The sequence below is a fragment of the Sinohyriopsis cumingii genome, chromosome 17 (genome assembly GCF_028554795.1).
Source record: "Sinohyriopsis cumingii isolate HCF-2022 chromosome 17, ASM2855479v2, whole genome shotgun sequence".
NCBI classification, from domain to species: domain Eukaryota; kingdom Metazoa; phylum Mollusca; class Bivalvia; order Unionida; family Unionidae; genus Sinohyriopsis; species Sinohyriopsis cumingii.
This window is the reverse complement of record NC_142977.1, coordinates 111,129,440-111,154,303: the sequence shown is the minus strand read 5'-3', so window position 1 is coordinate 111,154,303 and position 24,864 is coordinate 111,129,440. Positions and strand designations below refer to the sequence as shown.

General features: G+C 36.5%; 1 protein-coding gene across 1 annotated transcript in view; it reads left to right on the top strand.

Moving 5' to 3' along the window:
• LOC149779669 (D-3-phosphoglycerate dehydrogenase-like) overlaps positions 1-24,535 on the top strand; it is a 50,736-nt gene extending 26,201 nt beyond the window's left edge. Inside the window, exons 7-11 of the mRNA XM_089940492.1 lie at positions 1,156-1,308; positions 7,520-7,652; positions 12,349-12,494; positions 16,029-16,245; positions 21,258-24,535. Of these exons, the coding sequence (XP_089796618.1) occupies positions 1,156-1,308; positions 7,520-7,652; positions 12,349-12,494; positions 16,029-16,245; positions 21,258-21,418 (810 nt within the window). The 3' untranslated portion in view covers positions 21,419-24,535. The remainder of the gene's footprint in view (positions 1-1,155; positions 1,309-7,519; positions 7,653-12,348; positions 12,495-16,028; positions 16,246-21,257) is intronic.
• Positions 24,536-24,864: the final 329 nt, after the last annotated feature.

Sequence of the window (24,864 nt, the reverse complement as noted above, 5' to 3'; positions counted from 1 at the left end):
GCATTTGTGTTTTGTTGCCCAGCATGGTTTGGCAATTTTCAGAAAAGTTTCAGGGCCTATAGGACAAGGAAGAAGGGTCCTGTGGCTTCTTCTTCTCCTCTGAAATACCACTTCCATTCCCAGTAGATGGATGTAGCACCTTGCTGTTGTACAGAAAGAGAAAGATGTGAAAGAGGTGTCAAATGTTAGGATGTTGTCTGCTTCCACTTTGGATGGGGGGTCTGATGGAAGGATCCACATTAGCTGACCAGTCATTGCCCACCGCAGAGTACCAGGCACTGGTCACCAGGAAAGGTTTCTAGTGAATATCATAGATCTGTTGCTGGGCATCTGTCCCCAGGAAATGTGTCTAGTGACAGGCACAGAAGGTCTGATGCTGGGCATCCGTCCCCAGGAAATGTGTCTAGTGACTGTCACAGAAGGTCTGATGCTGGGCATCCGTCCCCAGGAAATGTGTCTAGTGACTGTCACAGAAGGTCTGATGCTGGGCATCCGTCCCCAGGAAATGTGTCTAGTGACAGGCACAGAAGGTCTGATGCTGGGCATCTGTCCCCAGGAAATGTGTCTAGTGACTGTCACAGAAGGTCTGATGCTGGGCATCTGTCCCCAGGAAATGTGTCTAGTGTCACAGAAGGTCTGATGCGAATTACCAATTGGTAGAGGCTATAATGCCCTTGGACTGGTGGTTTGCACCAGGAAAAATATACAGTAATGCAATAATAATAGCAGGCAAGTTTTACATCAATAAAATTAATTTGACTTCATCTGCCAATCACATTTTAAAAAATAGACCTTGGTTCAAAATTCCTGCCACAATCGAATCTGGTTGGGTTTTGTAATAATTAAATTCGGCAGACAGTTTTATTGGATTGAAACCAGAGAGACAAAGTGATTACTGAGATAAAAGACAAGTTATTTTAGCAAAATAATGTGCAGATTTATTGATTTTCTGAAATAGATCACTGTTAAACACATATCTATTTGTAATAGTTTCAGTAATTTAATAATGTCCCACTTTAATAATGTCCTACTTTAATAATGTCCCACTTTAATAATGTCCCACTTTGATAATGTGCATTTTCATTCCAGCTGACAATTTTGCATGTTTGCTTTATAAAAGCCTCATCTGCATGTATAAATAACTTACTCTTTCAGGAGCCTCCAAAAGACTTTTCTTTGGCACAGCATCCAAAAGTGATTGGCACTCCTCATCTTGGAGCTAACACTATAGAGGCCCAAGAGAGGGTTGCATTGGAAATTGCAGAACAATTTGTAGATGCTGTAAATGGAAAGAGTTTATTTGGTGCGGTAAGGACATGCTGTCAGTTGTATTTATAGCTTCACATACAAAATTATAATTACCTGGTTGGAAACCTTTTCAGATACACTTTCACTAGCATTTGGAATCAGAGCTATAACATGTTATATAATTTTCATTAAACCCCCAGTGTAATAACAGAATGAAGCATATAGTTTTAATGCTTTTTGTCCATATTTCTACACAAGTCTGTGTGTTCATCCCATCAGTTTCAAAACATATTGGACTTCATACCATGAAATTTTGCAAACTTTATCATGGTCATGAGGAGGTGACCAAATAAGATTTTTATGAGGTTTTCACCAGAAGACTTCTTTTGATGTTGGTTCTGTATGAAAATGGTACCAATCTGACTGCCAATGGATGCTGTGGTAGCCATCTTGCTATCGCTGCTTCTAGGTTGGTGGTCGTATTGACATGAAATTTTCATCAAAGAACTTCTCATGTGGTTTTCATGGTCCTGAACATGGCGCTAATCTGATGGCCCCCATGGGAGCCAGCTTGAAAATCTTGTTATTGCTGTTCGTAAATGGAAAATCATATTGATATGGAGTTTTCAGCAGAATATTTCATACAATATTTAATTGGTCCAAAATGAAAATGGTGCCATTGTTACACCCATCATGGTTGCTGTGACTGCTATTTTGAAAACTCGGACACTACTTCTTGGATGGTCATGTTGACATGGGATTTTCACAGAATGACTTCAAATGGCAAGTTTGTCCTAAAGTCAAATATTCCTAATTTGAAATTCATTATTGCTAGTTTGAAAACCTTATCACATAGGAATATCAGAAATGTTTTCAAAACTTGTTTTTTTAAAAAGAAACAGTCTTTGCTTCTTAAAACGCATGTACAGACTCTAAGAGGTGCAAAAATTGACAACATCACGGACAGAATAATGAATACTGACCTAACCAAATACAGCCAAATTATTATTTTAGTAGATGGAAATGATGCCAGTGATGGAAGGTCACTAAATCAAATCAGAACATATTCTGAAAGTTTACTGTATGCTGACGGATATTGCAGCCCAGATACATGTAAAATTATGATATCAGGACTACCTCCTCATGTGAACACCAGGGTGAAAGAAATCAATGATCTGATAATTGACCTATGTGAAGACTTAACCTACAGTACATTCCACAACTGACATCTTTCTTTCTTCAGAACCAGGATGTCAACCTAGGTCACTACCAGAGACAAAATTCATTAAGCAGAAAAGGAACCTATCAACTACTGAGAAATATTAACATGTATGCCCCCATTATCAGTCACTATAATGAAGAGTACTGTCTGTACTGTGGAGAAACTGGACATGTGACACAGGTATGCCATCATGGCAAACAGATTGAGTGCTTCAGATGCCATAAATTTGGACACAAAGACTGTCAATCAATGCATTATACATATTAGGAAGCTGGCAAAGAGGAGAATGCCAGTGCTTCATTTATTACAAATCTAAATGTACCTACTGAGACTTTTGACCTTAACTATTCGGTGAACACTATTATAAATACAGATTTTCAAGGTATGTGACTTTGAAGATGCTAATATATATATATATGAACATTTAAATATAGAAATAGGATGTCAGAATGATAAAAGTAGTATGGAGACAATCTCAGTGATTACCCCATTGCATGATGACATACATATAATTGATATGAAACTAACTCAGAAGGTTTAACATGGGTCACTTAAATGTACCAGGTATAGTGGGAAACAGACCAGATTAAGTTAATGGTGTCTTCCAAGGAAAATAATGTACATGTTTTAGGGCTCACTGAAACCAAATTAAATGCTAACCACAATTGAAATTCATGACCACAACACGAGAAGTTCTTTAATGAAAACTTCATGTCAATAGCATATTTCACTGTCAAGGCTACAATAAACCATTACGCCGGGACAGAGACAGCAAGGGGGGGGGTCTTGCTGTATATATTAAGGAAGATGTAAATGCAGAAAGGCGACTTGACATGAAATTGAGAGTTCCTGGTTGGAAATTCTTCAAAATAAAGCAAAATCATTCCTGGTTGGTTTCATTTATAGGACATCTCCCCTCAAAAGCAATTTTGGAATGATAACTTTTTGAAACAAATGGAAAATGTTCTTGCACAGTAAAATATAAAAACATATACTCAGTGATATACATAAGGACCTTCTCAATACTCAAATAAGGAACACCTGGATGGAATGTATTGAATCATTAGGCCTAGACCAGCTGGCAAATGAGCCTACAAGGGTAACATAAATATCAAGCACTCTTATTGATCACATTTATACCAACCTACCAGACAATGTGGCTTGTGTTAATGTACTGAATGTTGGTCTTAGTGACCACTATCCTCCTTTTTTGACAAAAAAAGTTAACTGCAAGAGAAATAAGAAAAATACATACAAAACAATCACAGATCATTGAAAATTTTTAATGAAGAACAATTTTTCAATGATCTATATGAAGTTCCATGGAATATGATCCAAAATTTGGATGACACAGATGAAGCACTGAGGGTGTGAACTGACTTATTTATGGATGTAGTCTCTAAGTATGCACCATTGAAAGTACATCGAGTAAAGAATGAAATCTAACTTAATTGGCTTACTACTGAAATCCTAAATGCTATGAAAACATGAGACCAATTCATGGCTAAGGGAAACCATACACAATATAAAGTATGGAGAAATAAAATAACTAATGCGATTAAAAAGACTATAACAACTTATCAATCATTGCCTGAAAACAAAAAGAGCAACACAAACTCCATTTGGAAAGTCTTCAGTGAACTCATTGGAGGAACACACAGAGATCAGAAAAATACAATTCGCTCACTTCTGGTAAATGACACCACAGTCACAGATGACTTTGACATTGCAAATGTTTTCAATGATTTTGTCACCAACATTGCCACAAACTTAAAAGAACCAGTGATAGAAAACAACTTTAATGAACTGAAAAAGTTCTGCATCAGCAAAATCTCTTAGGGGTATTTTTCTCTATCCCACCAGTATAAAAATACTTAGTTAAAAAATGTCTCAGTGAACTTGATACCAAGAAAGCTACATCACTTGATCATGGATTGGTCCACCTCAATGAACTTGATACCAAGAAAAGCTACATCACTTGATCATGGATTGGTCCACGATTCATTAGATGCTAAAGTAACTCCTGTTCACAAATCTGATTCTAAGGATGATTCTGATAACTACCGGCCAATCTCAGTACTACGAAACTTGGCAAGTTTACACCCACTTATCCCAAGGTTTCAATTGGTCCTGTATTAAAAGAGAGCTGTTAAAATTTCCAATATGGCTACTACAGTGGCCATCTTGAAAATCCTGTTATTGCTGCTCCTTCTGAATTGATGGTCATGTCATTATGGGATTTTCACTTAAAAAAAGACTTCTTAATGATGTCTAGTTGGTCGTAAATGAAAATGGCGCTGATCTGATGTCCATTGTGCCCTCTAAAAGAGCCATGTTTAAAATTTTCTTATCACCATCCCCTCGAGAACTGAAGGTCATATTGACTTGGGGGTTTTACCAGAAAATGTCTTGTTGGTCACAAATAAAAATAGTGCTGCTTGGACATCCAATATTGCCACCAGAGCTGCCATCTTTAAAATCTTACTGCTGATGGACTGGTCATTTCAACATGGTGTTTTCATGAAAGATGTCTTAATTTATTGATTGACTCATTGGTCATGTATTTTATGGTGCACCAGTTTATAGTGCCACAATAAAGGTTATTTGTTAAAATAGTATGTATCAGAAAGATTATTACCAATGAGGGAAGACCGCTCCGGTGGCCTAGTGGTTAGAGTGACCATGTCAGAAGCAGGAGGTCGTGGGTTCAAACCCTAGCCAAGTCATATCAAAGACTTACAAAAATGGTACTAACAGCTGCCTCGCTAGGCACTTAGCGTTAAGAGCTTAGTGATAGGACTGGTCGGCCTGGTGTGAGGATAATGTGACTAGTTGGGACATCATAATACTTGTCTGTGGCATGATGCCCCAGTGCTAGACATCACTATAAACTGCCACACTGCAGACATCATAGTGATATGACTGAAAAATTGTTAAAGCTGTGTTAAAAATCCAAATCACACACACCAGTGAGTGATAACAGTACCAAAAAAAACAATGTTAAAAATATATGACGGTTTCCAATCAGTGAGGGATGTATATGGTGTGTATAAAGGGTAATTAGATAATAAAAAATAAGTTAGCTTAATAACAGTATGAATGATGGTTAAAAAGACTAGAAGGAAATAGGTTTGCACAAAAGCAATATTTTGGAATAACAGTTCACTTCAAGATATTTAAAATACAAGTCAGATTTACTGTATCAAAAAGTTCCTTCATGTACTGAACATTGTAATAATGGTCACAAGTATGTTGGAGATCAAAACAGTCTATCACAAAGTGCTTCACAGTAAAGGATTCATTGCAAGAAACGTCCCTTAATATGTAGGAGTGGGTTATATAAGTATGGGTTATGTAAGTATGACCAGTTATAATTCTTGTAGTGGAAAGACTTCTTAAATCCAGCTGGTTTTAAATGACAAATGGTGCTGGTCAGAGTACATGATATATTTATTATTAGTTGAGTCTAAGTGAACATAGAGTGAATTTAATATCCATTATATCCACCATGGCAGCCATCTTGAAAATCTTTAATTGCTGCACGTTTTGAATGGAAAGTTGTTGACATGGAATTGTTGCTAGAAGACTTCTTGGATCTAGTTCATCCTAAATGAAAATTGTACTGATCTGACATCCAAAATCATCCAAAATGGCCACCACAGCTGCCTTATTAAATGGAAAGTCATATCAACAATGTGTTTTCACCAGAAGACCTCTTATTGTGCCCAGTTGGTCATAAATTAAAATTATGCATCTCTTACATCTAATTTGGCTGCGTGAAGTGGACAGGCCTGCGAAATAGTGACAGAAAAACCCACGCAGAGGATATGGACAAACATAACAGAAACATGGGGAAATAGTAACATTTAAAGAAGAACAAGTCTAACAATACTAACTTAACTTACACATAAATACAAGTTATAACTTTTGGAACTTTCAATTTCACTTTCAATAAAGGAGAGAGCTACACTCCTTTAAAGGCGAAACATTCAGAAAATAAAGGAAAATGCGGAACCTTTATCGGACAAGCCTCTCATTCAGTAAAAGTAGAGAGAAAACGACACATATGACCACTCACTCAAAACAATCAGTTTCTTTTATAAAAACAAATATCACATCGTTTTCTCTACCAAATTTCGAAAACTCGGTCTAAATATTTAATAAAATAAATATCCTCTGAATGCAAGAGAGGACAACTGGGGAAATTCGACAATAAAGGCTGTCCCAATATATAAACATATAGCACACATACACATAGCATATACATATAGCATACACGGGACTTGGGGATCTCTGGCAAAGATCACTAATACACATAAGGGAAGGAATTTCGACATCAGGGATAAAACCCAGTGTCGGATGAACAACCCTTTAGATAACACTAGGGATTAAATACCCCATCAAAAATGCAATAACATTTTTGATCAAAATTCTACTATAAATAATACAAACATACACACCTTCAGGGGAGACAGGAACACAACAACCTTTTCTTTTTTTTTTGGGAAATGGGGGGCATGTGTCTGGTGCCAAAAAAACAATTTGGCTACCATGGCAACCATCTTGAATTATTTTAATCAATACTCCTAAATGGGAAGTTTTCACCAGAGTACTAATTACCTATTTGGTCCTGAATGTGAATGGTGCCATTCTTATGTCAAATATGGCTGCCATGATGGCCATCTTGAAAATCTTATAGTTATTCCCCCTGAATGGATGATCATATTGGCATTGGGGTTTTCACAAAATTCTTATAATGATGTCTAGTTTGGCCTAAATGAAAGAGCAGACATACTTTATGGTAGCCACAACAATTTCAACACTCATTATTTAAAAATAAGAAAAGGCCTTACCTTGAATTTTGGAAATTCTTTTCAGACATAGAATTTAGTCCATTTGAGGGACTCTTGTTTATCTCAGCTGTTGCAACCTTGTAAAAAGGACGTTTTGGATCCTGTTCTATTTGAAGATAGGATGTATACCCTGTTATGAATATTGTAATTTTATTTATATATCCTATCATGAACAATATATAATTTCATATTTCAGATAAATGCTCAAGCTCTGTCAAATGCTCTTAGCCAAGAAACCAAGCCATGGGTGGAGCTTGGCAGATATCTTGGTGTGCTGGCTGCAACTCTAAGTGAAAACAAACCACAGACTCTGCAAGTAACATCATACGGTATGAACTTTTTGTGTCCCCATTATTTGCAGTGGGGGGCATCTTGATTTGGTTCTGTACATCCTAAGAAGTATGTTAGCAAGATTGCACAAAAATCATTCAGTGTAGGGAAACGTTTTTCCTTTCTTGTTAGCAGAAACAACTTGGGGGACACAAATTTTACAGGCATGTTTGTATTTTGTATATGAATGATGTGATCAGGTTTTCAGGCTATGCAGTACTTTTTACCTTTATATTCTAGCTCACCTGGATACTGGCCAGATAAGTTTATATCATTGAGATTAGTCAGTAATGAGGATATCTATACGTAATGGGTGCTACTATGCATATTAATGAGGTGTTCTTGCATCTGATTGGCTACACATGTGAACACTTTAGGGGCCATAATTCTGGTCAGATTTTGATCAGATTTAGTTTTTAAGCTTATAACTACAAAACCTCAAAGAAATTTGATCATGAGTAACATCTAGGCACATTAATGAGGTGATCTTGCTTTGGATTGGCTGAGTTTGTGTGCACTCTATAGGACATGTTTTTGCTTAGATTTCGACAGGATTTGGTGTGTAAGCTTATGTCATCAAGATTAAATGGGTCTGATTACAGGTGATGCCCATGTATATCAAAAAGGTGAGTGTGCATCTGATGGCCAAGTTTATGAATCCAGAGGTCACATTTCTGATTAGGTTTAGATCAGATTTGTTTGTAAACTTGTATCCTCAAAGCCTTGGGTGACTTCCACTAATAAGGGGATCGTGGATCTGATTGGCTGAACTTGTAAATACTCAACAAGTGGCCATATTACTGATTAGATTTTATATGTAAGCTTGTATCATCAGGATCTTGGATGAGTTTAGTTATGAGTGACATCCACGCTGCTCCTGTGGCCTTGCGGTTAGAGTGTCCACCTTGGAAGCAGGAGGTTGTGGGTTCGATCCCCGGCCACGTAATACCAAAGAATTACAAAAATGGTACTAACAGCTGCCTCGCTAGGTGCTCAGCATTGAGAGGTTAGTGTTGGGACTGGTCGACCTGGCGTCAGGATAATGTGACTGGGTGGGACATCATGCTACATGCCTGCGGCATGATGCCCCAGTGCTAGACATTACTATAAACTGTGACACTGCAGACATCGTAGCGATATGACTGATTTTTTTTAAAAGCTAGGTTCAAAATCCTAATGACACACACACTCATATTAATGAAGTCATCTTGCAGTTGATTTCTGAGCTTGAGAACATTCCAGAGACCATATTTCTGAACAGATTTGGATCAGACCTGCTATATATGCTTGTATCATCAAGATGATTTCAATTACAAATGAGATATGTGCATATTAGCCAGGCTGATCTATGGTGGTGCTTGAACCTGTAACCTTTTGGTCACAGGTGCAGTGCCGTAACCACCGAGTCACATCTTTTTTTGCATAGATATGTAAATCTTATGTAGAATGGAAAAAAATCAAATAGAGAAAGCTGAAAAAAGTAAATTCAAACAGAATGGTTTACTTATATCTGTAAGGTTACTAGTAGTCAGATAGGACCATAAGCTGTGCAAGGGTTTAAAAAACTGATGCATGTATCGTGTCATGTATGTATATGAGAGAACAAGGACATCATGTCACTAGATTTCATTTTTATCAGTAGATTAGCTTTTAAATCAATAGGATTTTTATCAGTATAAATTTCTTATGTTTTGAGGGGGTTCATTTCCTGTTGACATTCATTGTGACTATTAAGTTTTACACTTAATAGCTGTCTTATCAAAGGTCTTTGTGTAAACCTGGTGATTTCATTTCTTCCCCCTCAAAAAAGTATCTACTTTGATTGAAGCTTGCAATGTAACCTCAAGACCTTTGCTACTTTCCTATACCCACTTCTAAGCATTATTGAGACTTTTTTGATATTTCTTAGCCAGTGATCTTTAGAATTGGGGGAAAGTGTACATTTACCATTTTGCATATTTTTTCATTTTGACATGTATTGACACTGGCTTATTTGCCACATGACACTGGCTTATTTGCCACATGACACTGGCTTATTTGCCACATGACACTGGCTTATTTGCCACATGACACTGGCTTATTTGCCACATGACACTGGCTTATTTGCTCAGGGTACTTTGAAGTCTCAACAATCAGAGTGATCTTATGAAAATTTTGGATCATGAGGCAGTAGAAACCTTTGACCTTTTCCTTCAGTCAATCTTGTTGAGCTTTTATGTCCAGGATTTAGCTTAAGAGAGAGTTTGAATCTGACATGTCCAGTAGCTCTTACTAGTGGCTATCAATATGCATGTATCTAGTGTAGTGTACTATAATTAGAACACCTGTTATCTCCAGACACGAGTAGAGTTTATGGCAATGTAGTATATTATGAAGTAAGACCATTTGACCTTTTTGTACTTATTTGTTATCAATGGATCTTTATTATTGTATAATTATTTGTCACAGAAGAATTATTATATGCTTTAAAGACATGAGAAAAATCATTTACTTTTAAGTCATTGAATCTGTGTGTGACCAACTGTAGCTAATATTTCTCTAAATCTACTGGTTCATTGTCTCATTGTCTTTGTCACTAAATCATTTAAATTTGATAAGTTGTTGAAATCAGTGTTGCCTGCATCGATATTTTATTCAGTAAAGTCTTCATAGTCATCCAAACTCGAGACAATGCTGAATGAAATCGACTGCCTCCATTCTGGACAGGGGGTAATCTGCCCCATTTACTTTAAATTAGAGATTGCGACTATATCTTAAACAGCAACTATGTGATGTGATGTAATGGTCATTTACCTCAGTGCCAGTAGTTTCTCCCAACTAGCTCAAAATGACTGTTTGCTCTGTGTAATTTAGATTTTAATGTAACAATTTTCCAGTCATGTCGTTACAATATCTGCAGTGTGACAGTTGATAGTGATGTCTAGCACTGGAGCATCATGCCGCAGACATGTACCATGATGTCCCACCCAGTTATATTATCCTGACACCATGCCGACCAGTCCTAACACTAACCTCTTAATGCTGAGCATCCCCAAAAATCAAAATGGAAAACGACATGAAAACAGTAATTTCACATGGAAGTTCAGACCATTGATGTTGTAAAATGCCAACAGCATTTCTGCTCTCACCATCTCTTGCTCTTATATTTCCAATCCAATAGAATATTAGCTGTATACATATAAACATTTAATTTGAAAAGGGTCTTTTTACTTAAATGCAATTAAAAATTATTTTAAGAGTTTTCAAGATCACAATATTGTCTTCTTTGGCAAGGTGAAACCTGAGTCAGCTTGACTATTTTTTGTCTGTTTGAACTTTCAGCAAGGCTGGGGACACTTCATATGGGAAAACATGTACTTTCTTCTGAAGCAGATGTATAGTCCATTTGTTTTTATGGCTGACATTTTTTTCAGGTTTCATCAATATCTACTTTTTTTTTGAGAAGTCTTAAGTCAGTAATATTGGCATATATATTTGGTCGATACATTTGGGATTTGTATCTAGCCTACCCAAGAGGGAACTTGCTGTATGGCCCTACATTAATTCTACAATTTATGCTGAGTCATTATCAGATATGGCCACTGTTACTAAGTACCTTTCCCATAGATGCGATGTGGCAGCTAACCTACGCTTATACTGAACCTTTGATCACTGGATTACTAGTCAGATGATCTCCAGACTGAGCGACCATAGCTCTCATATTAATAACTATACAAATGCATACTGTGACAAGTTACGCTCAACAGGTTAACTGTATATTGTATATATGACAGAGTATTCGAGCCTGCCAAAACTTTCTGGTCAGAAATCCTGAGATTTTTATTTAGTACCTGTCTTTTATCGGGTGATCTGGTAGGCCTGTAAAAAAAACTGTAAGAAGCAAATTTGATAGAATGCATCCTGGCATAAAAGCCATTCAACTTTGATCATGCTGATCTGCCATCAGATATGGCCACTATTACCAAAATAAAAAAGCTTCAGAATATTTTTTAAACACCCCTGAAACAGGTTTGACCAAATTTCACAGGAAGCATCCTGGTTTTAATGCCTTTTAACTTGTTTAAAAGTTGGTAATCCATCATCAAACGTTGCACCATACTTAAAATATAAAAATATTGTTACAGCTAAAGAACCACTCAACAGAATTTAACCAGACTTTTAATTTGATGGAGAATATTTTCGTATAGAGGCCTTTCAAATTTAAACATTTAACAGAATTTAATGAAATTTGATATGGGTTACTATCTTTCATTATAGGAAAGCTGGTGCTAACTATAGGAAAGATGGTGCTAATTATAGGAAAGATGATGCTAATTATAGGAAAGATGGTGCTAATGTGTCATCAGATATGAATAAAAAGACAGAAAATATAGAAAGCTTGAAATGATTGTTTTTATAACATGTGATAAATAGAAGTGGTTTTATAACGTGTGATAAATAGAAGTGGTTTTATAACATGTGATAAATAGAAGTGGTTTTATAACATGCAATAAATAGAAATGAGGAAGATATTTCTGTGGAAGGCATCCTATTGATCCATGTTTTGCACCAGATAACCTTGATTGTAATGAGGATCCATTAAGACATGATATTTATGCGTCCTGATTTGTTGACCAACTGTTCATATATTTTGCTGTTACGCATATGTTAGTCCAGTGAATGAACATTTGCCCATTTATTCATGTATGTTTGCAGGATCTCAAATGCAGAATGCTGGATCATATTTGAGTGCAGCTGTCCTGGCTGGCATGCTAAGCAGAACTTCAGCCTCTGGATGTGGAAAATGTACCTCCCTCAATTTAATCAATGCACCAGTTTTTGCAAAGGAACAAGGAATCACGGTTAGATGAAAACTTTTCAATCAGCAAATTGTAACATTTCTAAAGGAAATATGCAACTGTAACTCCAACACAAGCAGCTTTACTGTGGTTTTGAACAAATTTATTACTAGGTACATTCTTCCATGATACTTTGAGATGGAATAAATGCCCCCCACCATCTTATACCATGCTTGAAAAGCATGATGTTTGCATTTGCTGTGACAGCCAAAATATATTTGTATACATTGTATGATGAAAGCATGTCTTTGAAAATTAGCTTGGAAAATCATAGCTGCCAAGTGTCCAGTTTTTTTCCATATTTGTCCTGTATTTTGGATCTGAATACGGGTGTACATTTTGTTGTGTGCAAAGAAATACATTTTTCAATTTTAGCAAATAATAAAATATTTCCTTGCAGTTTTCAGTTTAGAACAGGCACTCAGTTCCATTCTGTTAGAAATGTATCACATGTATACAGAAATACATTTCTACAGTATGATTGGTTCATTCGAAATCAAGGCTTCCATGCCTGTCTTTATCTGCCATATTTAATTTTGCAGACAGTTACCACTGTCACTGTATCTCATCTTTGTAATATTCAACTTCTAATGATGTTGAATAGGAAAGCAGAATATTCAGAATTTTCTCCAGGAAAGACAAGAAAACCGAACTGGAAGGACAATTGTGCCATCTTGTTTAGATTCGTGAAACCATCTAGTAAAGGAGAAGACTCTATGTTTTGCAAATTGTGTAATGTGATTACGCTGTTAGGCATAGTGGTGCCCATGAAATACAAGAGCACGAAAAAGCCTGAACTTATGACATATATAAATACCAGAGAGAACCTTGATGTAATTTTATCAAAATTTGGTTTATCAAATTTCTGTTAGAAATGAACCTTCCTCTTTCAGTTACTAGTGTTGCTGGCGATTTATTTCACACACATTATCAAGACAGTCAGAATTGCAAAGGACTACTCATATGCTAGAATGAAAACAGTTAAGTAAGAAAATCACACAGAATTGAGATCATTGGTAAAAGTTGGTACATTCAAATCGATAATAATTAAGAAAGAAAATAATGTGTGGAAAAGGCTACTATAAACAGCCTGTGTCTGAGAGTGTTGCACTCTTGCACCTTCTGAATGGGTACCTGAATGGAACATGGTACAACACTTGCATCTTTGACATTAAATAATTATGTAAAGCACTGTCCTACTTTGCTGATGGTTGTATATGTTGTAAATAGATACATATGCATTAAAATTTTAAAAATCAGTATTTGTTCCTGTACTTTACTGATGGTTGTATATGTTGTAAATAGTTACATATGCATTAAAATTTTAAAAATCAGTATTTGTTCCTGAAAATCAGTATTTTTGTCACAAGCAGTCAGTATTTTGTATATGGGGGTTGGCAGCTATGGAAAATTCATAATCTCACTACTTACAAAAATGACGTTACTCAAGATTGAATTGGAAACAGGTCAGTTTGTCATTTTATTTGGTTGTATTAAGCTTCACAAGGGGGGGCCCCGAGTGGCCGAGTGGTCTAAAGCGCTCTCCGTTACGGATCACTGCCATCTCACCTCTTTCTGCGTGGGTTCGAGTCTCGGATTCGGCTAATGTGGATATGTGAGAAAGCTTGCCAGTAGCTTCTCGTGGGTCGGTGGTTCTTTCCGGGGTTTTCCCGGGTTCTTCCTCCACCATTAATACTGGCTGCCATGTATAGCCTATCGCATGCTGAAAAATGGCGTTAAACCCTACAACAACAACAACAAAGCTTCACAAGGGAAACAATGGCTCAGCATAATTTGTCTCCCTTAATCAGCCAATCATACATGCCACCCAAAAAGTTGAATTATTTTCCTTTTAAGTACATGATTTTGTGAATCTGTAGAGCTTAATATCACCCTTCCCCAAAGGTGCATGATATATTGATAGTGTCTCTCCATTTGTAGTATTTAGTTTCCACAACATGGCATTTTGCTGAGGACATGTTGGGTTTTCTTATTTGGACCTTATATGTGGCTTACCCATGGATGTAGACAGAACCTTATCAATTTTTGGCAATGTCATCCATGGTCAGAGTTGCTCTAATTGGCAACAAACTTCATAGGCAGACTACACTTTGGCAGGGGCAGCTGGCTATTGCAAGTTGCAAGGTCAAGGTCACTAGCTGATATTTAAAAAAAAATGGTTTCTGTTTGATTTATCAAGTTTCTTGGATCCAATTTTTTACCATATGTCAGAAGTAGTTTACACTTGGACAAAGGCACCTTGCTATTGATGCTAAAGGGGGAGGTCAAAGGTCAAAAATTAGCTTTGCCTACATCAACAAGAGGGCCTGTATCTGACTTGTTGAAGCCTTGAATGTCATAATCCTACTCATCCAAACATAAAAATTTTGGAGAGTAGAGAATCTGACCCACTTACCTTGAATAACAGATTATGACTATATTTCCAATAATAACCACATGATGTGAAGTAATTTTAATTTACCACAGTACTGTTAGTTTCTAATTGGGGGTGGTGGGTCCCCAAATGTGGTGCTTCAAAAACCAGCTCAAAATGGCTGGTGTTTACTGTATGTATTCAAACACACTTCCATGCAGATGGTGCAGAGGTGACCAAAGACAGTTGTATTCAAATCAGATTGGGGCATCCAATAGCATGTCTATGAAAATTGACTAGAGGCATCCAAAAATGCTTACATGGGGTAAAGAGTTTAGAAATAAATGCCAACTATTAAGCTTTGTAAAGTGAAATTCTTGTTTCAGTTTAATATTTGCATTCAGTGTCAGTTTATTCATCTTTAATATGTCTTCCTCTTCTATTCAAATGTGATTTGTCAACCGACCATCCAAGCCTGGGAGTGTTTCCACGAGAACCTAATTAAGTGCAAACTTGCTAACATTGGAAATATGTATGATTTTAAAATATTCCTGATTGTGACAAGGACTCATCAGAATCCCATACAAATTCTTTCATCATTAATATAAATCTTCGTTATTATGAAAAAATGTAATTAAATCAAACTTCTGTTATATTACATAATAAATGATTATACAAATTATACCTTAATTCAGATTTTCTTCCAAGGCACAATTGAGTGGTCTTTAAGGTGGAGAAAACTAGCTTACTTGGTATCAGGATAAAGCCTCTTGCCATGAGGGGGTAGTTTTAGCCAGTGATCAAAAAACAGGGATTACAGGGATGTAAAGCACATGCTGTAACCATGATGCCATCCATTGATATAATTGTTCAATTCAGAGAATTCACTTTATGTTTTTATTTCCCCACCATGTCTATGGAGATGGCATATAATGTTGCTCATGTCAGTCACACTCGGTCCTGTCACATCATGTCACATTCTTTCAATCTGCAACCAGACTTGGCTTTACATTAAGAAGACCTAGGTCCAGTTCAATTGTCAACCATTTCAGACAAAATTTTAATAGTTGTGACACCTGTTTGACTTGGAACTTTGCCATTTAATTGCATCATATTATGTGGGGAAATTGCTAGTCACTCATTGCATGTATTTGTGTTTTCAGGTTAACACAAAGTATGAGGCAGATGCTCCATCCCCCTATGTGAAACTTGTGACTGTAACTCTGCAGAGTGGTCTGCAGCTCAGTGGGACTACATCAGGGACCCAAGCCCTCCTTGTGAAGATTCAGGGAAGTCTATTTCTGGTGCCACCTACATTGACAGGGTCACTGTTGATATTCAAGGCAGCCTCAAGCCCACAGCTCTTGTCTTCGGTCGCCGGTAAGGATTTGTTCTGCCCCTTGGCTATATTCTTTTGAGAGAATCTGTCCATCTGCTCAGTCCAAAAGTTGCAATTTTGTTTTAATTGCAACAATAACAATACACTACCTGATACCATTGCATTGCTTACCTTTTCCAAGATACCAAGTCCCCAATGCAAACCAAATGTTCCTCTTCCAGTTTGACCACACTGGTGGCCTAAGTCGTTAGAACGTTCACCTCAGATGCCGGGAGGTTGAAGGTTCAAACCCCTGCCAAGTCATACCAACAATTTATAAAAATGGTGCTAGCATACCTTGCTTGGCGCTCAGTATTAAAAGGTTAGTGTTATGACTGGTCGGCATGTTGTCAGGATCGTGTGACTGGCTGGGGCATGATGCTAAATGTCTGTGGCATGAAGCCCCAGTGCTAGACATCATTATAAGTTGCTACACTGCAGATGTCATTGTGATATGACTGAAAATGTTTTAAAAGCTCCATTAAAAATCCAAATCCCACACATACACTCCTCCAGTTTGTACTAGGAGGCCCACAATTGATAAGATAATGATTCCAGTCTGATAACTCAGACAACACATGGACTATCTTCCACTATTTCCATACACATGCATCAGGATGCTCAACAGATTTCACCATTGTTGTCTTTAACTGTTCTTTGTTTGGGAGGGGGGGTCAATCATATCTTTCTTTGAATTGTTTGACTCTTTTTCTCACCAGAAGTCCTTGCATTGATTTTTTCTCAAATAAATACATTCCCTGTATGTTAGGGAAAAAGCTCCATTAACTCTTGTATCCAGCAATCAGGAAAAGATTAAAAGTTTCATCGTTCCAGATTATATGAGATAGAGACAAAAGGAATAAACCCTTACCTCCTATCACCACCACTTTGTGTCTATGGTTGTTTACCAGCTTTTAGCTTTTGATTGCAGTGTATATCATATCTAGTACTGTTCACAAAATCTAAGTTATTTCATTGGATTATTGACCACCAGCTTTTTGGGATGTGATGATCTGTTTTGGAGTCAGTCCAGGACACACAACACTGTTCTTGCTGCAAATACAACTGCTAGCTCCATTCTTTATGGCTTGTCTTTTTTGGAGATATGAAAGTGTACACAGGGATGATGGCATGGCCTTATCCCTGCCACTGGTATGTTTTATTCTCTTGACAGAATTCCCAATGAGGACAACACCCATAGTGTGTGTCTAGATAACTGTGATGACTTGCTGTCCTACAGTGCATATATAAATTACAGTTTTAAAGCATCTGTGGAGGAAATCTACAAAGTTTTGCCAAATTTTGAGTGCCCAGTCCTATCAGTTGCAAGCCAGACCTATAAGGTTAGGGCCTCAGTGGTTTTGGAAGACAAAGACAGACAGCTATCCTTCTGTCTTCATACATAATCTGCAAAGTTTAAAGAAATCTCGGACCACCTAGCTGGTGAAATACAGGACCCAGGCAATTTTAAAACTTTATTTTGAAAAGCCACCTACTAATGCCATTGTCCATGCTTGTATTGCACACATTTTCTGATGTTCTGCACTGGGCTCTTATCCTTGGACAAAACATTGCAGTGTGATCAACCCTGAGTTTTATAAGATAGATGAAAATGTCTTTCATATCACCTTAAAGTTGGTGTGAAAATAATTGCTGCCTCCTTGATGCCAGATTTGGTTTCATTAGAAATTTTTCAACAGGTACTGGTGTTTTGTGGGAATCTATGGCTCACGTTGCCAAGATGATTAACAGGTCCATGCACCACATGATGGTTACAGCTTCAACTAACCTGGATCTAATGTTGAGATGCCTTCTAGCTGTTCTGCAGAATATGTAAGGAAGTATGAAAGCAGGAATCATGAAAACTACTACTTCAAGTTGCTTTGCCACCTGCATCTAATTTCAGACCCAACCAGTCTCAGAGATGATCACTGGCAAAAGGAAGCTGAACAATACTCAGAGGCAAGTTTCTTCCTGGGTTCAACTTGAGCAACATCAGGCCCATGTAGTTTGGAGGCAGTTTAATAATGGGGAAGGAAACAAAGTTTCTCCTTTCATAAGCCTTGTAACAGTATATCTTGACATACCACCAACCACCTGCAGACAGTCTTCTGGTGGGTGTCAACCTCCTTCATTTTCAAACCACATGGATTGACCTGTTTAACAAATAACAAATAGTTGGTCCAAGTTTTTTCAGAGGGGCTTTGGGTTTGAGTTATCCAACCTGTCCCCTTTCAACTTCCACGCCCATGATGGATTTTCCATCTGATCTGGAGAAAGCAGGAATTTTTACAGAAGGATATCTAGTCACTACCTGACAAGTGGGTGGGGGTTAGGTACAAAATGGAGATGCAAGATCAGTCCAACTTTAGTAAAATGAATTTGCATTTTCAATTTCACTGATGCATACTTTCCCGTCCCTTTATAAACATCCTTGTGCAACTTCCTTTGCTTGAGTTTACATATACAGTCGGCTCCACTTAAATGCAAATTGTTTAAGTGCATAGCAAAAGTATGGTCCCGTTTTTTATTGTAAATACATGTGAATTCCGCTTAAATGCATACTCCGTTTATATGCATGTCTTGGGTCTGGTCAGGGTTAGGGTTAAGGGTTAGGGTTAGGGTTAGGGTTACCAAGCGTTTAACAATTTCATGCTTTACTTTTTGACCTCAGTATTAGGCTTTCACCAAGATCATCATCATTGTCATATCTCATCCAGTTTCAACATCTCCCTCGTCAGAGACAGAGACCAGGAAGAACAGTCCTATATCACCTTGAGAGCAAATTATGGATGTTGATGCACTTTCTATTTTAATTTCCAGCTTCTTCCCGCATTTTGAATTAGGTGATTGAGAGTTGGAGCAGGGGGAAGTATAGACATTTGATAAGGCAATACATTAGCTCTTCAGTGCTGGAGACTGGCAAAAAGATAAAGGCATACTCTTTCCATGTTTGTGGTGCTCATTATAGAACTTCTTCACCTCCACATAGATGCCTCCTTGGAGATGTCCCAAGGTCTTTGCTAGACACATAGCAAGAACCTGTTGAGGGCTGCACTGCATAGTGAAGAGATGGTCTTCAGCAGTTTCATCTTGTCTGTAGTATCACAAGATTTGAGAGAGCAGCAACACTGGTCCCTGGCCAGGACTCTGGGCTTGTTGAAACCAGATGATAAACATGTCCATGCTGATAGATGGGCTGTCTTCAAAAGTTTTGTTTTCAGAAAGAGCTAACTTCTACAGCAGCCCCAGTTCAAAACTTCCTCCAACCTTTCTGTCTCTAGACAAGGTAATCAGAGAGACCAAGATAGGAAGTCTCTCAGACTTCTATTTCAATAAGGTGGAAGACAACTGGCCCTAGAAAGTTGCATCCCTCTTCTTCACTGTCTCCTTTCCAGCATTCCAGTAGATGACTGACTAGGTTTTTTTCTGAGGCTTCGTCAAGCATCACAGATGACATGTGGAACCTTTCTCCTTGACTGACAGTTATTGGCTTCCTTTCCAGGAACCTAATCTACTGGGATTGACCACTGTTAGATCTATTTGTGACAAGATGAAATGCAAAGCTTTTGACTTTTGTCTCGCCAGTCCAGGAGCTGAAGGCCTGGGCATTCACTGCTCTTTACATAAGCTGAAGGCCTGGGCATTCACTGCTCTTTACATAAACTGGAATGGCTTGGATGTCTATGCATATTTTCCTACAAACTTGGATTCCAAATATGCTAAAAACACAAGAGAATAAGAGTGTCACCTCATAATTGCACCCATCATGTGGGAAAAATCATGGATAAAGGACTTACTCCAGCAGTAACTGAAGTATTCACAAGAATTTGTCTCATCCCTATAGAGGGGAACTTATTCAGAGGGCCACCTGTGTGGGCAGACAACTTTTAACTTTAATAGCTAAAAACATACAGCCTGGAAGAGCAGGATTTGTGAGGTGGTGGTACTACTCCTAAGGTATTATGTTTGAGTATCTATTATTAAAGAAACATTTTACTTAAAAGTTGGTTTCTATTTAAGAGGTAATTTATGTAGACATTTTCGATCACTTTAGAAAATTGATGGAAAATGGTGCATATTTATTTCATAAAATTTTCGTTGTCAAGAAGATGCCATTTGTCATCTCAGTTTAGGTTGACATATGAAAATAATTTTAACCCAGTGCAGATTATCTTATTCATGTGAATGGTCTGTGAAGATTCATATTAATGTGTGGTGTAGTTTCTGGAAGAGCGAGATTAATATGCCACATGTATACATGGTCCATCATACTTGCAGGTTATAATATGTCTGGATTTACATTTACATGTAATATATTGTCCAGTACTTGTGAGTGGATTACATTCATATGTTTATGCGGTCCAGCATACTCGCAGGTTATATTTTATCTGTATTTACATGTAATATGTGGTCTGGCATTTGCCTGTGGATTTACATGGACGTGTTTATGTGGTACACCATACTCATAGATTATATTTTGTCTGTGGATTTACATGGACATGTTTATGTGGTACATCATACTATATTTTGTCTGTGGATTTACATTTACATGTAATATATGGTCCAGCCTTTGTAAGTGAATTACATTCATATGTTTATGTGGTACATCATACTCACAAGTTATATTTTGTCTGTGGATTTACATTTACATGTAACATATGGTCCAGCCTTTGTAAGTGAATTACATTCATGTGTTTATGTGGTACATCATACTCACAAGTTATATTTTGTGTGTGGATTTACATTTACATGTAATATATGGTCCAGCCTTTGTAAGTGAATTACATTCATATGTTTATGTGGTCCAGCATACTCACAGATCAGGTTTTGTCAAATGATTTGCATATACATGAATACCTGAGATGATCAAAATATTATAACTAAAGCAGTCTTGAAGAAAGAACATTTTTTTAAAGAAAGCATGGAGGTCAAAAGTAATGTCTGCAAATGGATTTTTTGTTGTATAATAGGTTTTACTATCATTAAGCCTATCTGTCCTTTTATGTTACAGTTGCTCTTGCAAATGCTGGTGCCTTGGCAGAGAATGTCTCACTGTCTACAGAAGTGGGAGGACAAAGATGGGGTGTTGCTAACTTGACCACCCCTCCAAGTCAGCAAGTAGTGCAGGCCCTAGAATCAGTAGTTCAATTAGTTGTTTCAGTGGCATTTTAAATGGAACATTCCATATAGTGATCACTGTTGAATTTATGATTCTGCCTTTAATAGTTTACTTTCCGATATTTTAAACAACTCCCACATAATTTCTACATTAATCATTCCATTTGCCAGAATTTGTATTTTTTTTTTTCAATGTTCAGAAAATACTCAGAGGAAAAGAAATTTAATTTTGCTTTTCACATCTGTATTAATATATCAATAGATTGTTTGATACCAAAAATTAATATAGTGAAAGTCACACAAGTCATATAAGTGCATTTACTGAAATTAAAAAAATTATAAATTGTTATTCTGAAACTTAATGCTAAAATAGTTTAACCAAAGCCTATTCAATCCTGAATGTTGAATGCTTTGTGCCTTAAATTCTTGGGGGAAAAAATTCCAGATGAAAATTATTGAATGCTACGGACTATTACAGTGGGAGCCAGCGACTAAAGTGGATCAAGAAAAGAGAATGTCAGGTCTATCATATATAATAACAGGGTTGTGCATAGTTGTTTTCAGCATGTGCAGCTTTCATTGTGACATAATGTGCAATATTCAGTCCAGTTTATACTGGATCACACCTTTAGGTTAACCTTGACCAAAAATGTCAGCATGAATTACCATTGATTTTGACTTAAATTTTGTGTGTGTGTGTAAAAATAATCATCTAAAGGAATATGGATGTGTGTGGATGCAAATAAAGTGAATAATTGCCATCTAAAAGTATGTGCAATCAAATATACACTCATTACTGAAATAGTCGGTACTGAACACCTGTATGACTTTTTAAAAAGTGATTTGGGACCAAGAATATTTTCTTCTTGTTTAAATTAGTATGTTTTCATCAGATTGTAATCTTGGCTGGCAAAGTAAAATATGTATTTTATGCTTTTACTGCTTTACATCTTAATCTAGTTGTGTCCAGCCATCTGTTTCTTCAGAGAAGTATGTTAACAAAATTGCTCAAGAACTCAGCACAGACCAGTTACGATTTTCTACAAAAGTTTTATTCATATGTAGATGTCCTGATTACATTTTCTTAAGTGCCAGTTTTGGTATTGCATCAAAAGCAGTAATTGCAGGCAGTGAATATGTTGAATAGTGACAACCTGAATTGCTATGGACCTATTGTTTTGTATCCAAGTTTGCTTTTTGACAAGTTTTTTTTGGTTGTAGGCAAGAAAAGACTTGATGCCTTTGTGCTTTGGAAGTATAATGGATACCTTCAAGTAAATGCATCTAAATTCTCAGACATTCTTCAAAAGCAAGGATTTCACACTATCAGTATTATAATTCACTCGGCAAAGTTGGGATTTGGTCCAAGCTAAGATAATAAAAAGTCTTTCAACAAATCTGTAAATTGTTGGAATTCCTTGTTCCTCAAGTTTATTTATAGTCCACATAAAACTTTCATGTAGGCATGTCTTATTTTCATTCGCATGTTCTTTAAATGATCATTATACAAACAAACAAAAAAACCAGGACATTTTGATATAATATTGAAATATTTGTTCTCTCTAGTCAGTACATTTTGTTTAAATGGAATTTTTAGATTTTAAATTGAAGACAGATTTCTAATTCCTTATGCATTGATACATATAATTATTTTAGACTATAGAAAATAGAGGTAAACAAAATATGCAACAGAATGTATATATATATATATATATATATATATATATATATATATATATATATATATATATATACACAGTGGAGCCATATATATATGTATAGATACACAGTGGAGCCATATATGTATGTATAGATACACAGTGGAGCCTCGTTAATCCGGACACATTTGTTCCCTATGAATATATCTGGATTAATGAGTTTACCAGATAATTGAATCATGCACATTTTTATTTTACGATGTCATCACACCATGTTCATGTATATGTATATGCTAGTTGTAAATGTACTGTATATTCAATAATGGTTAAAATAAATTAATGAATACCTCTAATGATGGCGGCATGGTAGGCCGACATGTCTGAGAACCACATGAAGACGGCATCATTGACTTGCTGATATTTGGCATGGTGAGTACGGGTTAGGTCTGCTGAGTTGACAGGTACGGACAAGCATTTGTCCTTGTTTTTATGATGTCCGCAACTGTCGATTTGCCAGTGTCTAAGGACGAGTAAGCTATAATATGCTGGCATATATCTTGAATGGTAGCTTTTGGGCAATCTTCTTTGCTGGCCGGTATCTCTACTTCTCTATGCTTGCTTGATGGTGTCACCATAATATATGTAAAAAGTACATGAATACAAACTGATATCTCGCAGTTAAATGTGTTACGGTAAACTAATAAAATGCAGTCATTTTTATAAGTCGTATTTTACAGCTGTTATAGCTGGTAATTGACGTCCCCATTTTATTAGGAAATGAAGCCCTATTCTGTCCACAGCTTCATTCAATCAACTGTATTTGTACAACCATCAATAAACTGTGATTGTTACATACAATTGGTAAACAACAAAGATACTTAATGACACAATTTATTCACCATATGTTATATCAGAAAGCGTGGACGATTTGATCCCAGTATGTTTAATTATTAACACCCCCATCAGCGACTAACTAAAACAAACACTGTTTATACAATCACTGGTTACAATATGGTCACACTACTTAGTTTTTCAACACACATGATCCCGTGATCAGTTGATAACTTTAACATACCACTAGAATTTGACCAATCAGAGATTGATACATTGACACACCTCCAGATCTGCCTAGGTGAATCTGTATTATCTGACTGACTGTTTTTTCATATATGATTTTTCGAATTTTCTTATTTTTAACATTATTTCTGGATTATCAATACAAGTTTTAAAGTAATGCTACACTTTGGTCCCCAATTTTGATATCCAGATCCGGAATGCGGATTTCTTGATTATAGGAGCAAATTAACATTTTGGAATTCCGTTCCCATTGAATTATGTCCGGATAGTGAGGTTTCCAGATAAACAGAGTCCGGATTAACGAGGCTCCACTGTATATATATCTGTATCCATTTTTAGCTTTAATTTTTCAGCCAGAGATTTTTGCCATTAAAGTATGTTTTGGTAATTGTTTCTTTTACTTCCTAGCAAAATGATCAAATACAGTATCACATTATATTTGTCTTTGTTGTATTTCTATATTCTTGCATTTTTTAAAATTTCTCTACCACCTGCCACCCACTTAATTGAAATGTGAATCATTTTAAGGGTAGTCATTAAGGTATCTTCATATTAGGAAAAATATTTATTACAGCAGCTCAATTGTTCCTCTAAAACATATATTAAAGAAGATGTTATGACTCTATGGTCTTAAACTAAGTAACGGCAAAGAACCGAAGCCAAGAAGTTTTATAAATTTCAAAAACAATTTATTCCCTAGAATGCAAAGTGAAAAACTAAAAATAACTTACAGTATGGTAATGAAATTCTAAGAAGTCCTAAAAG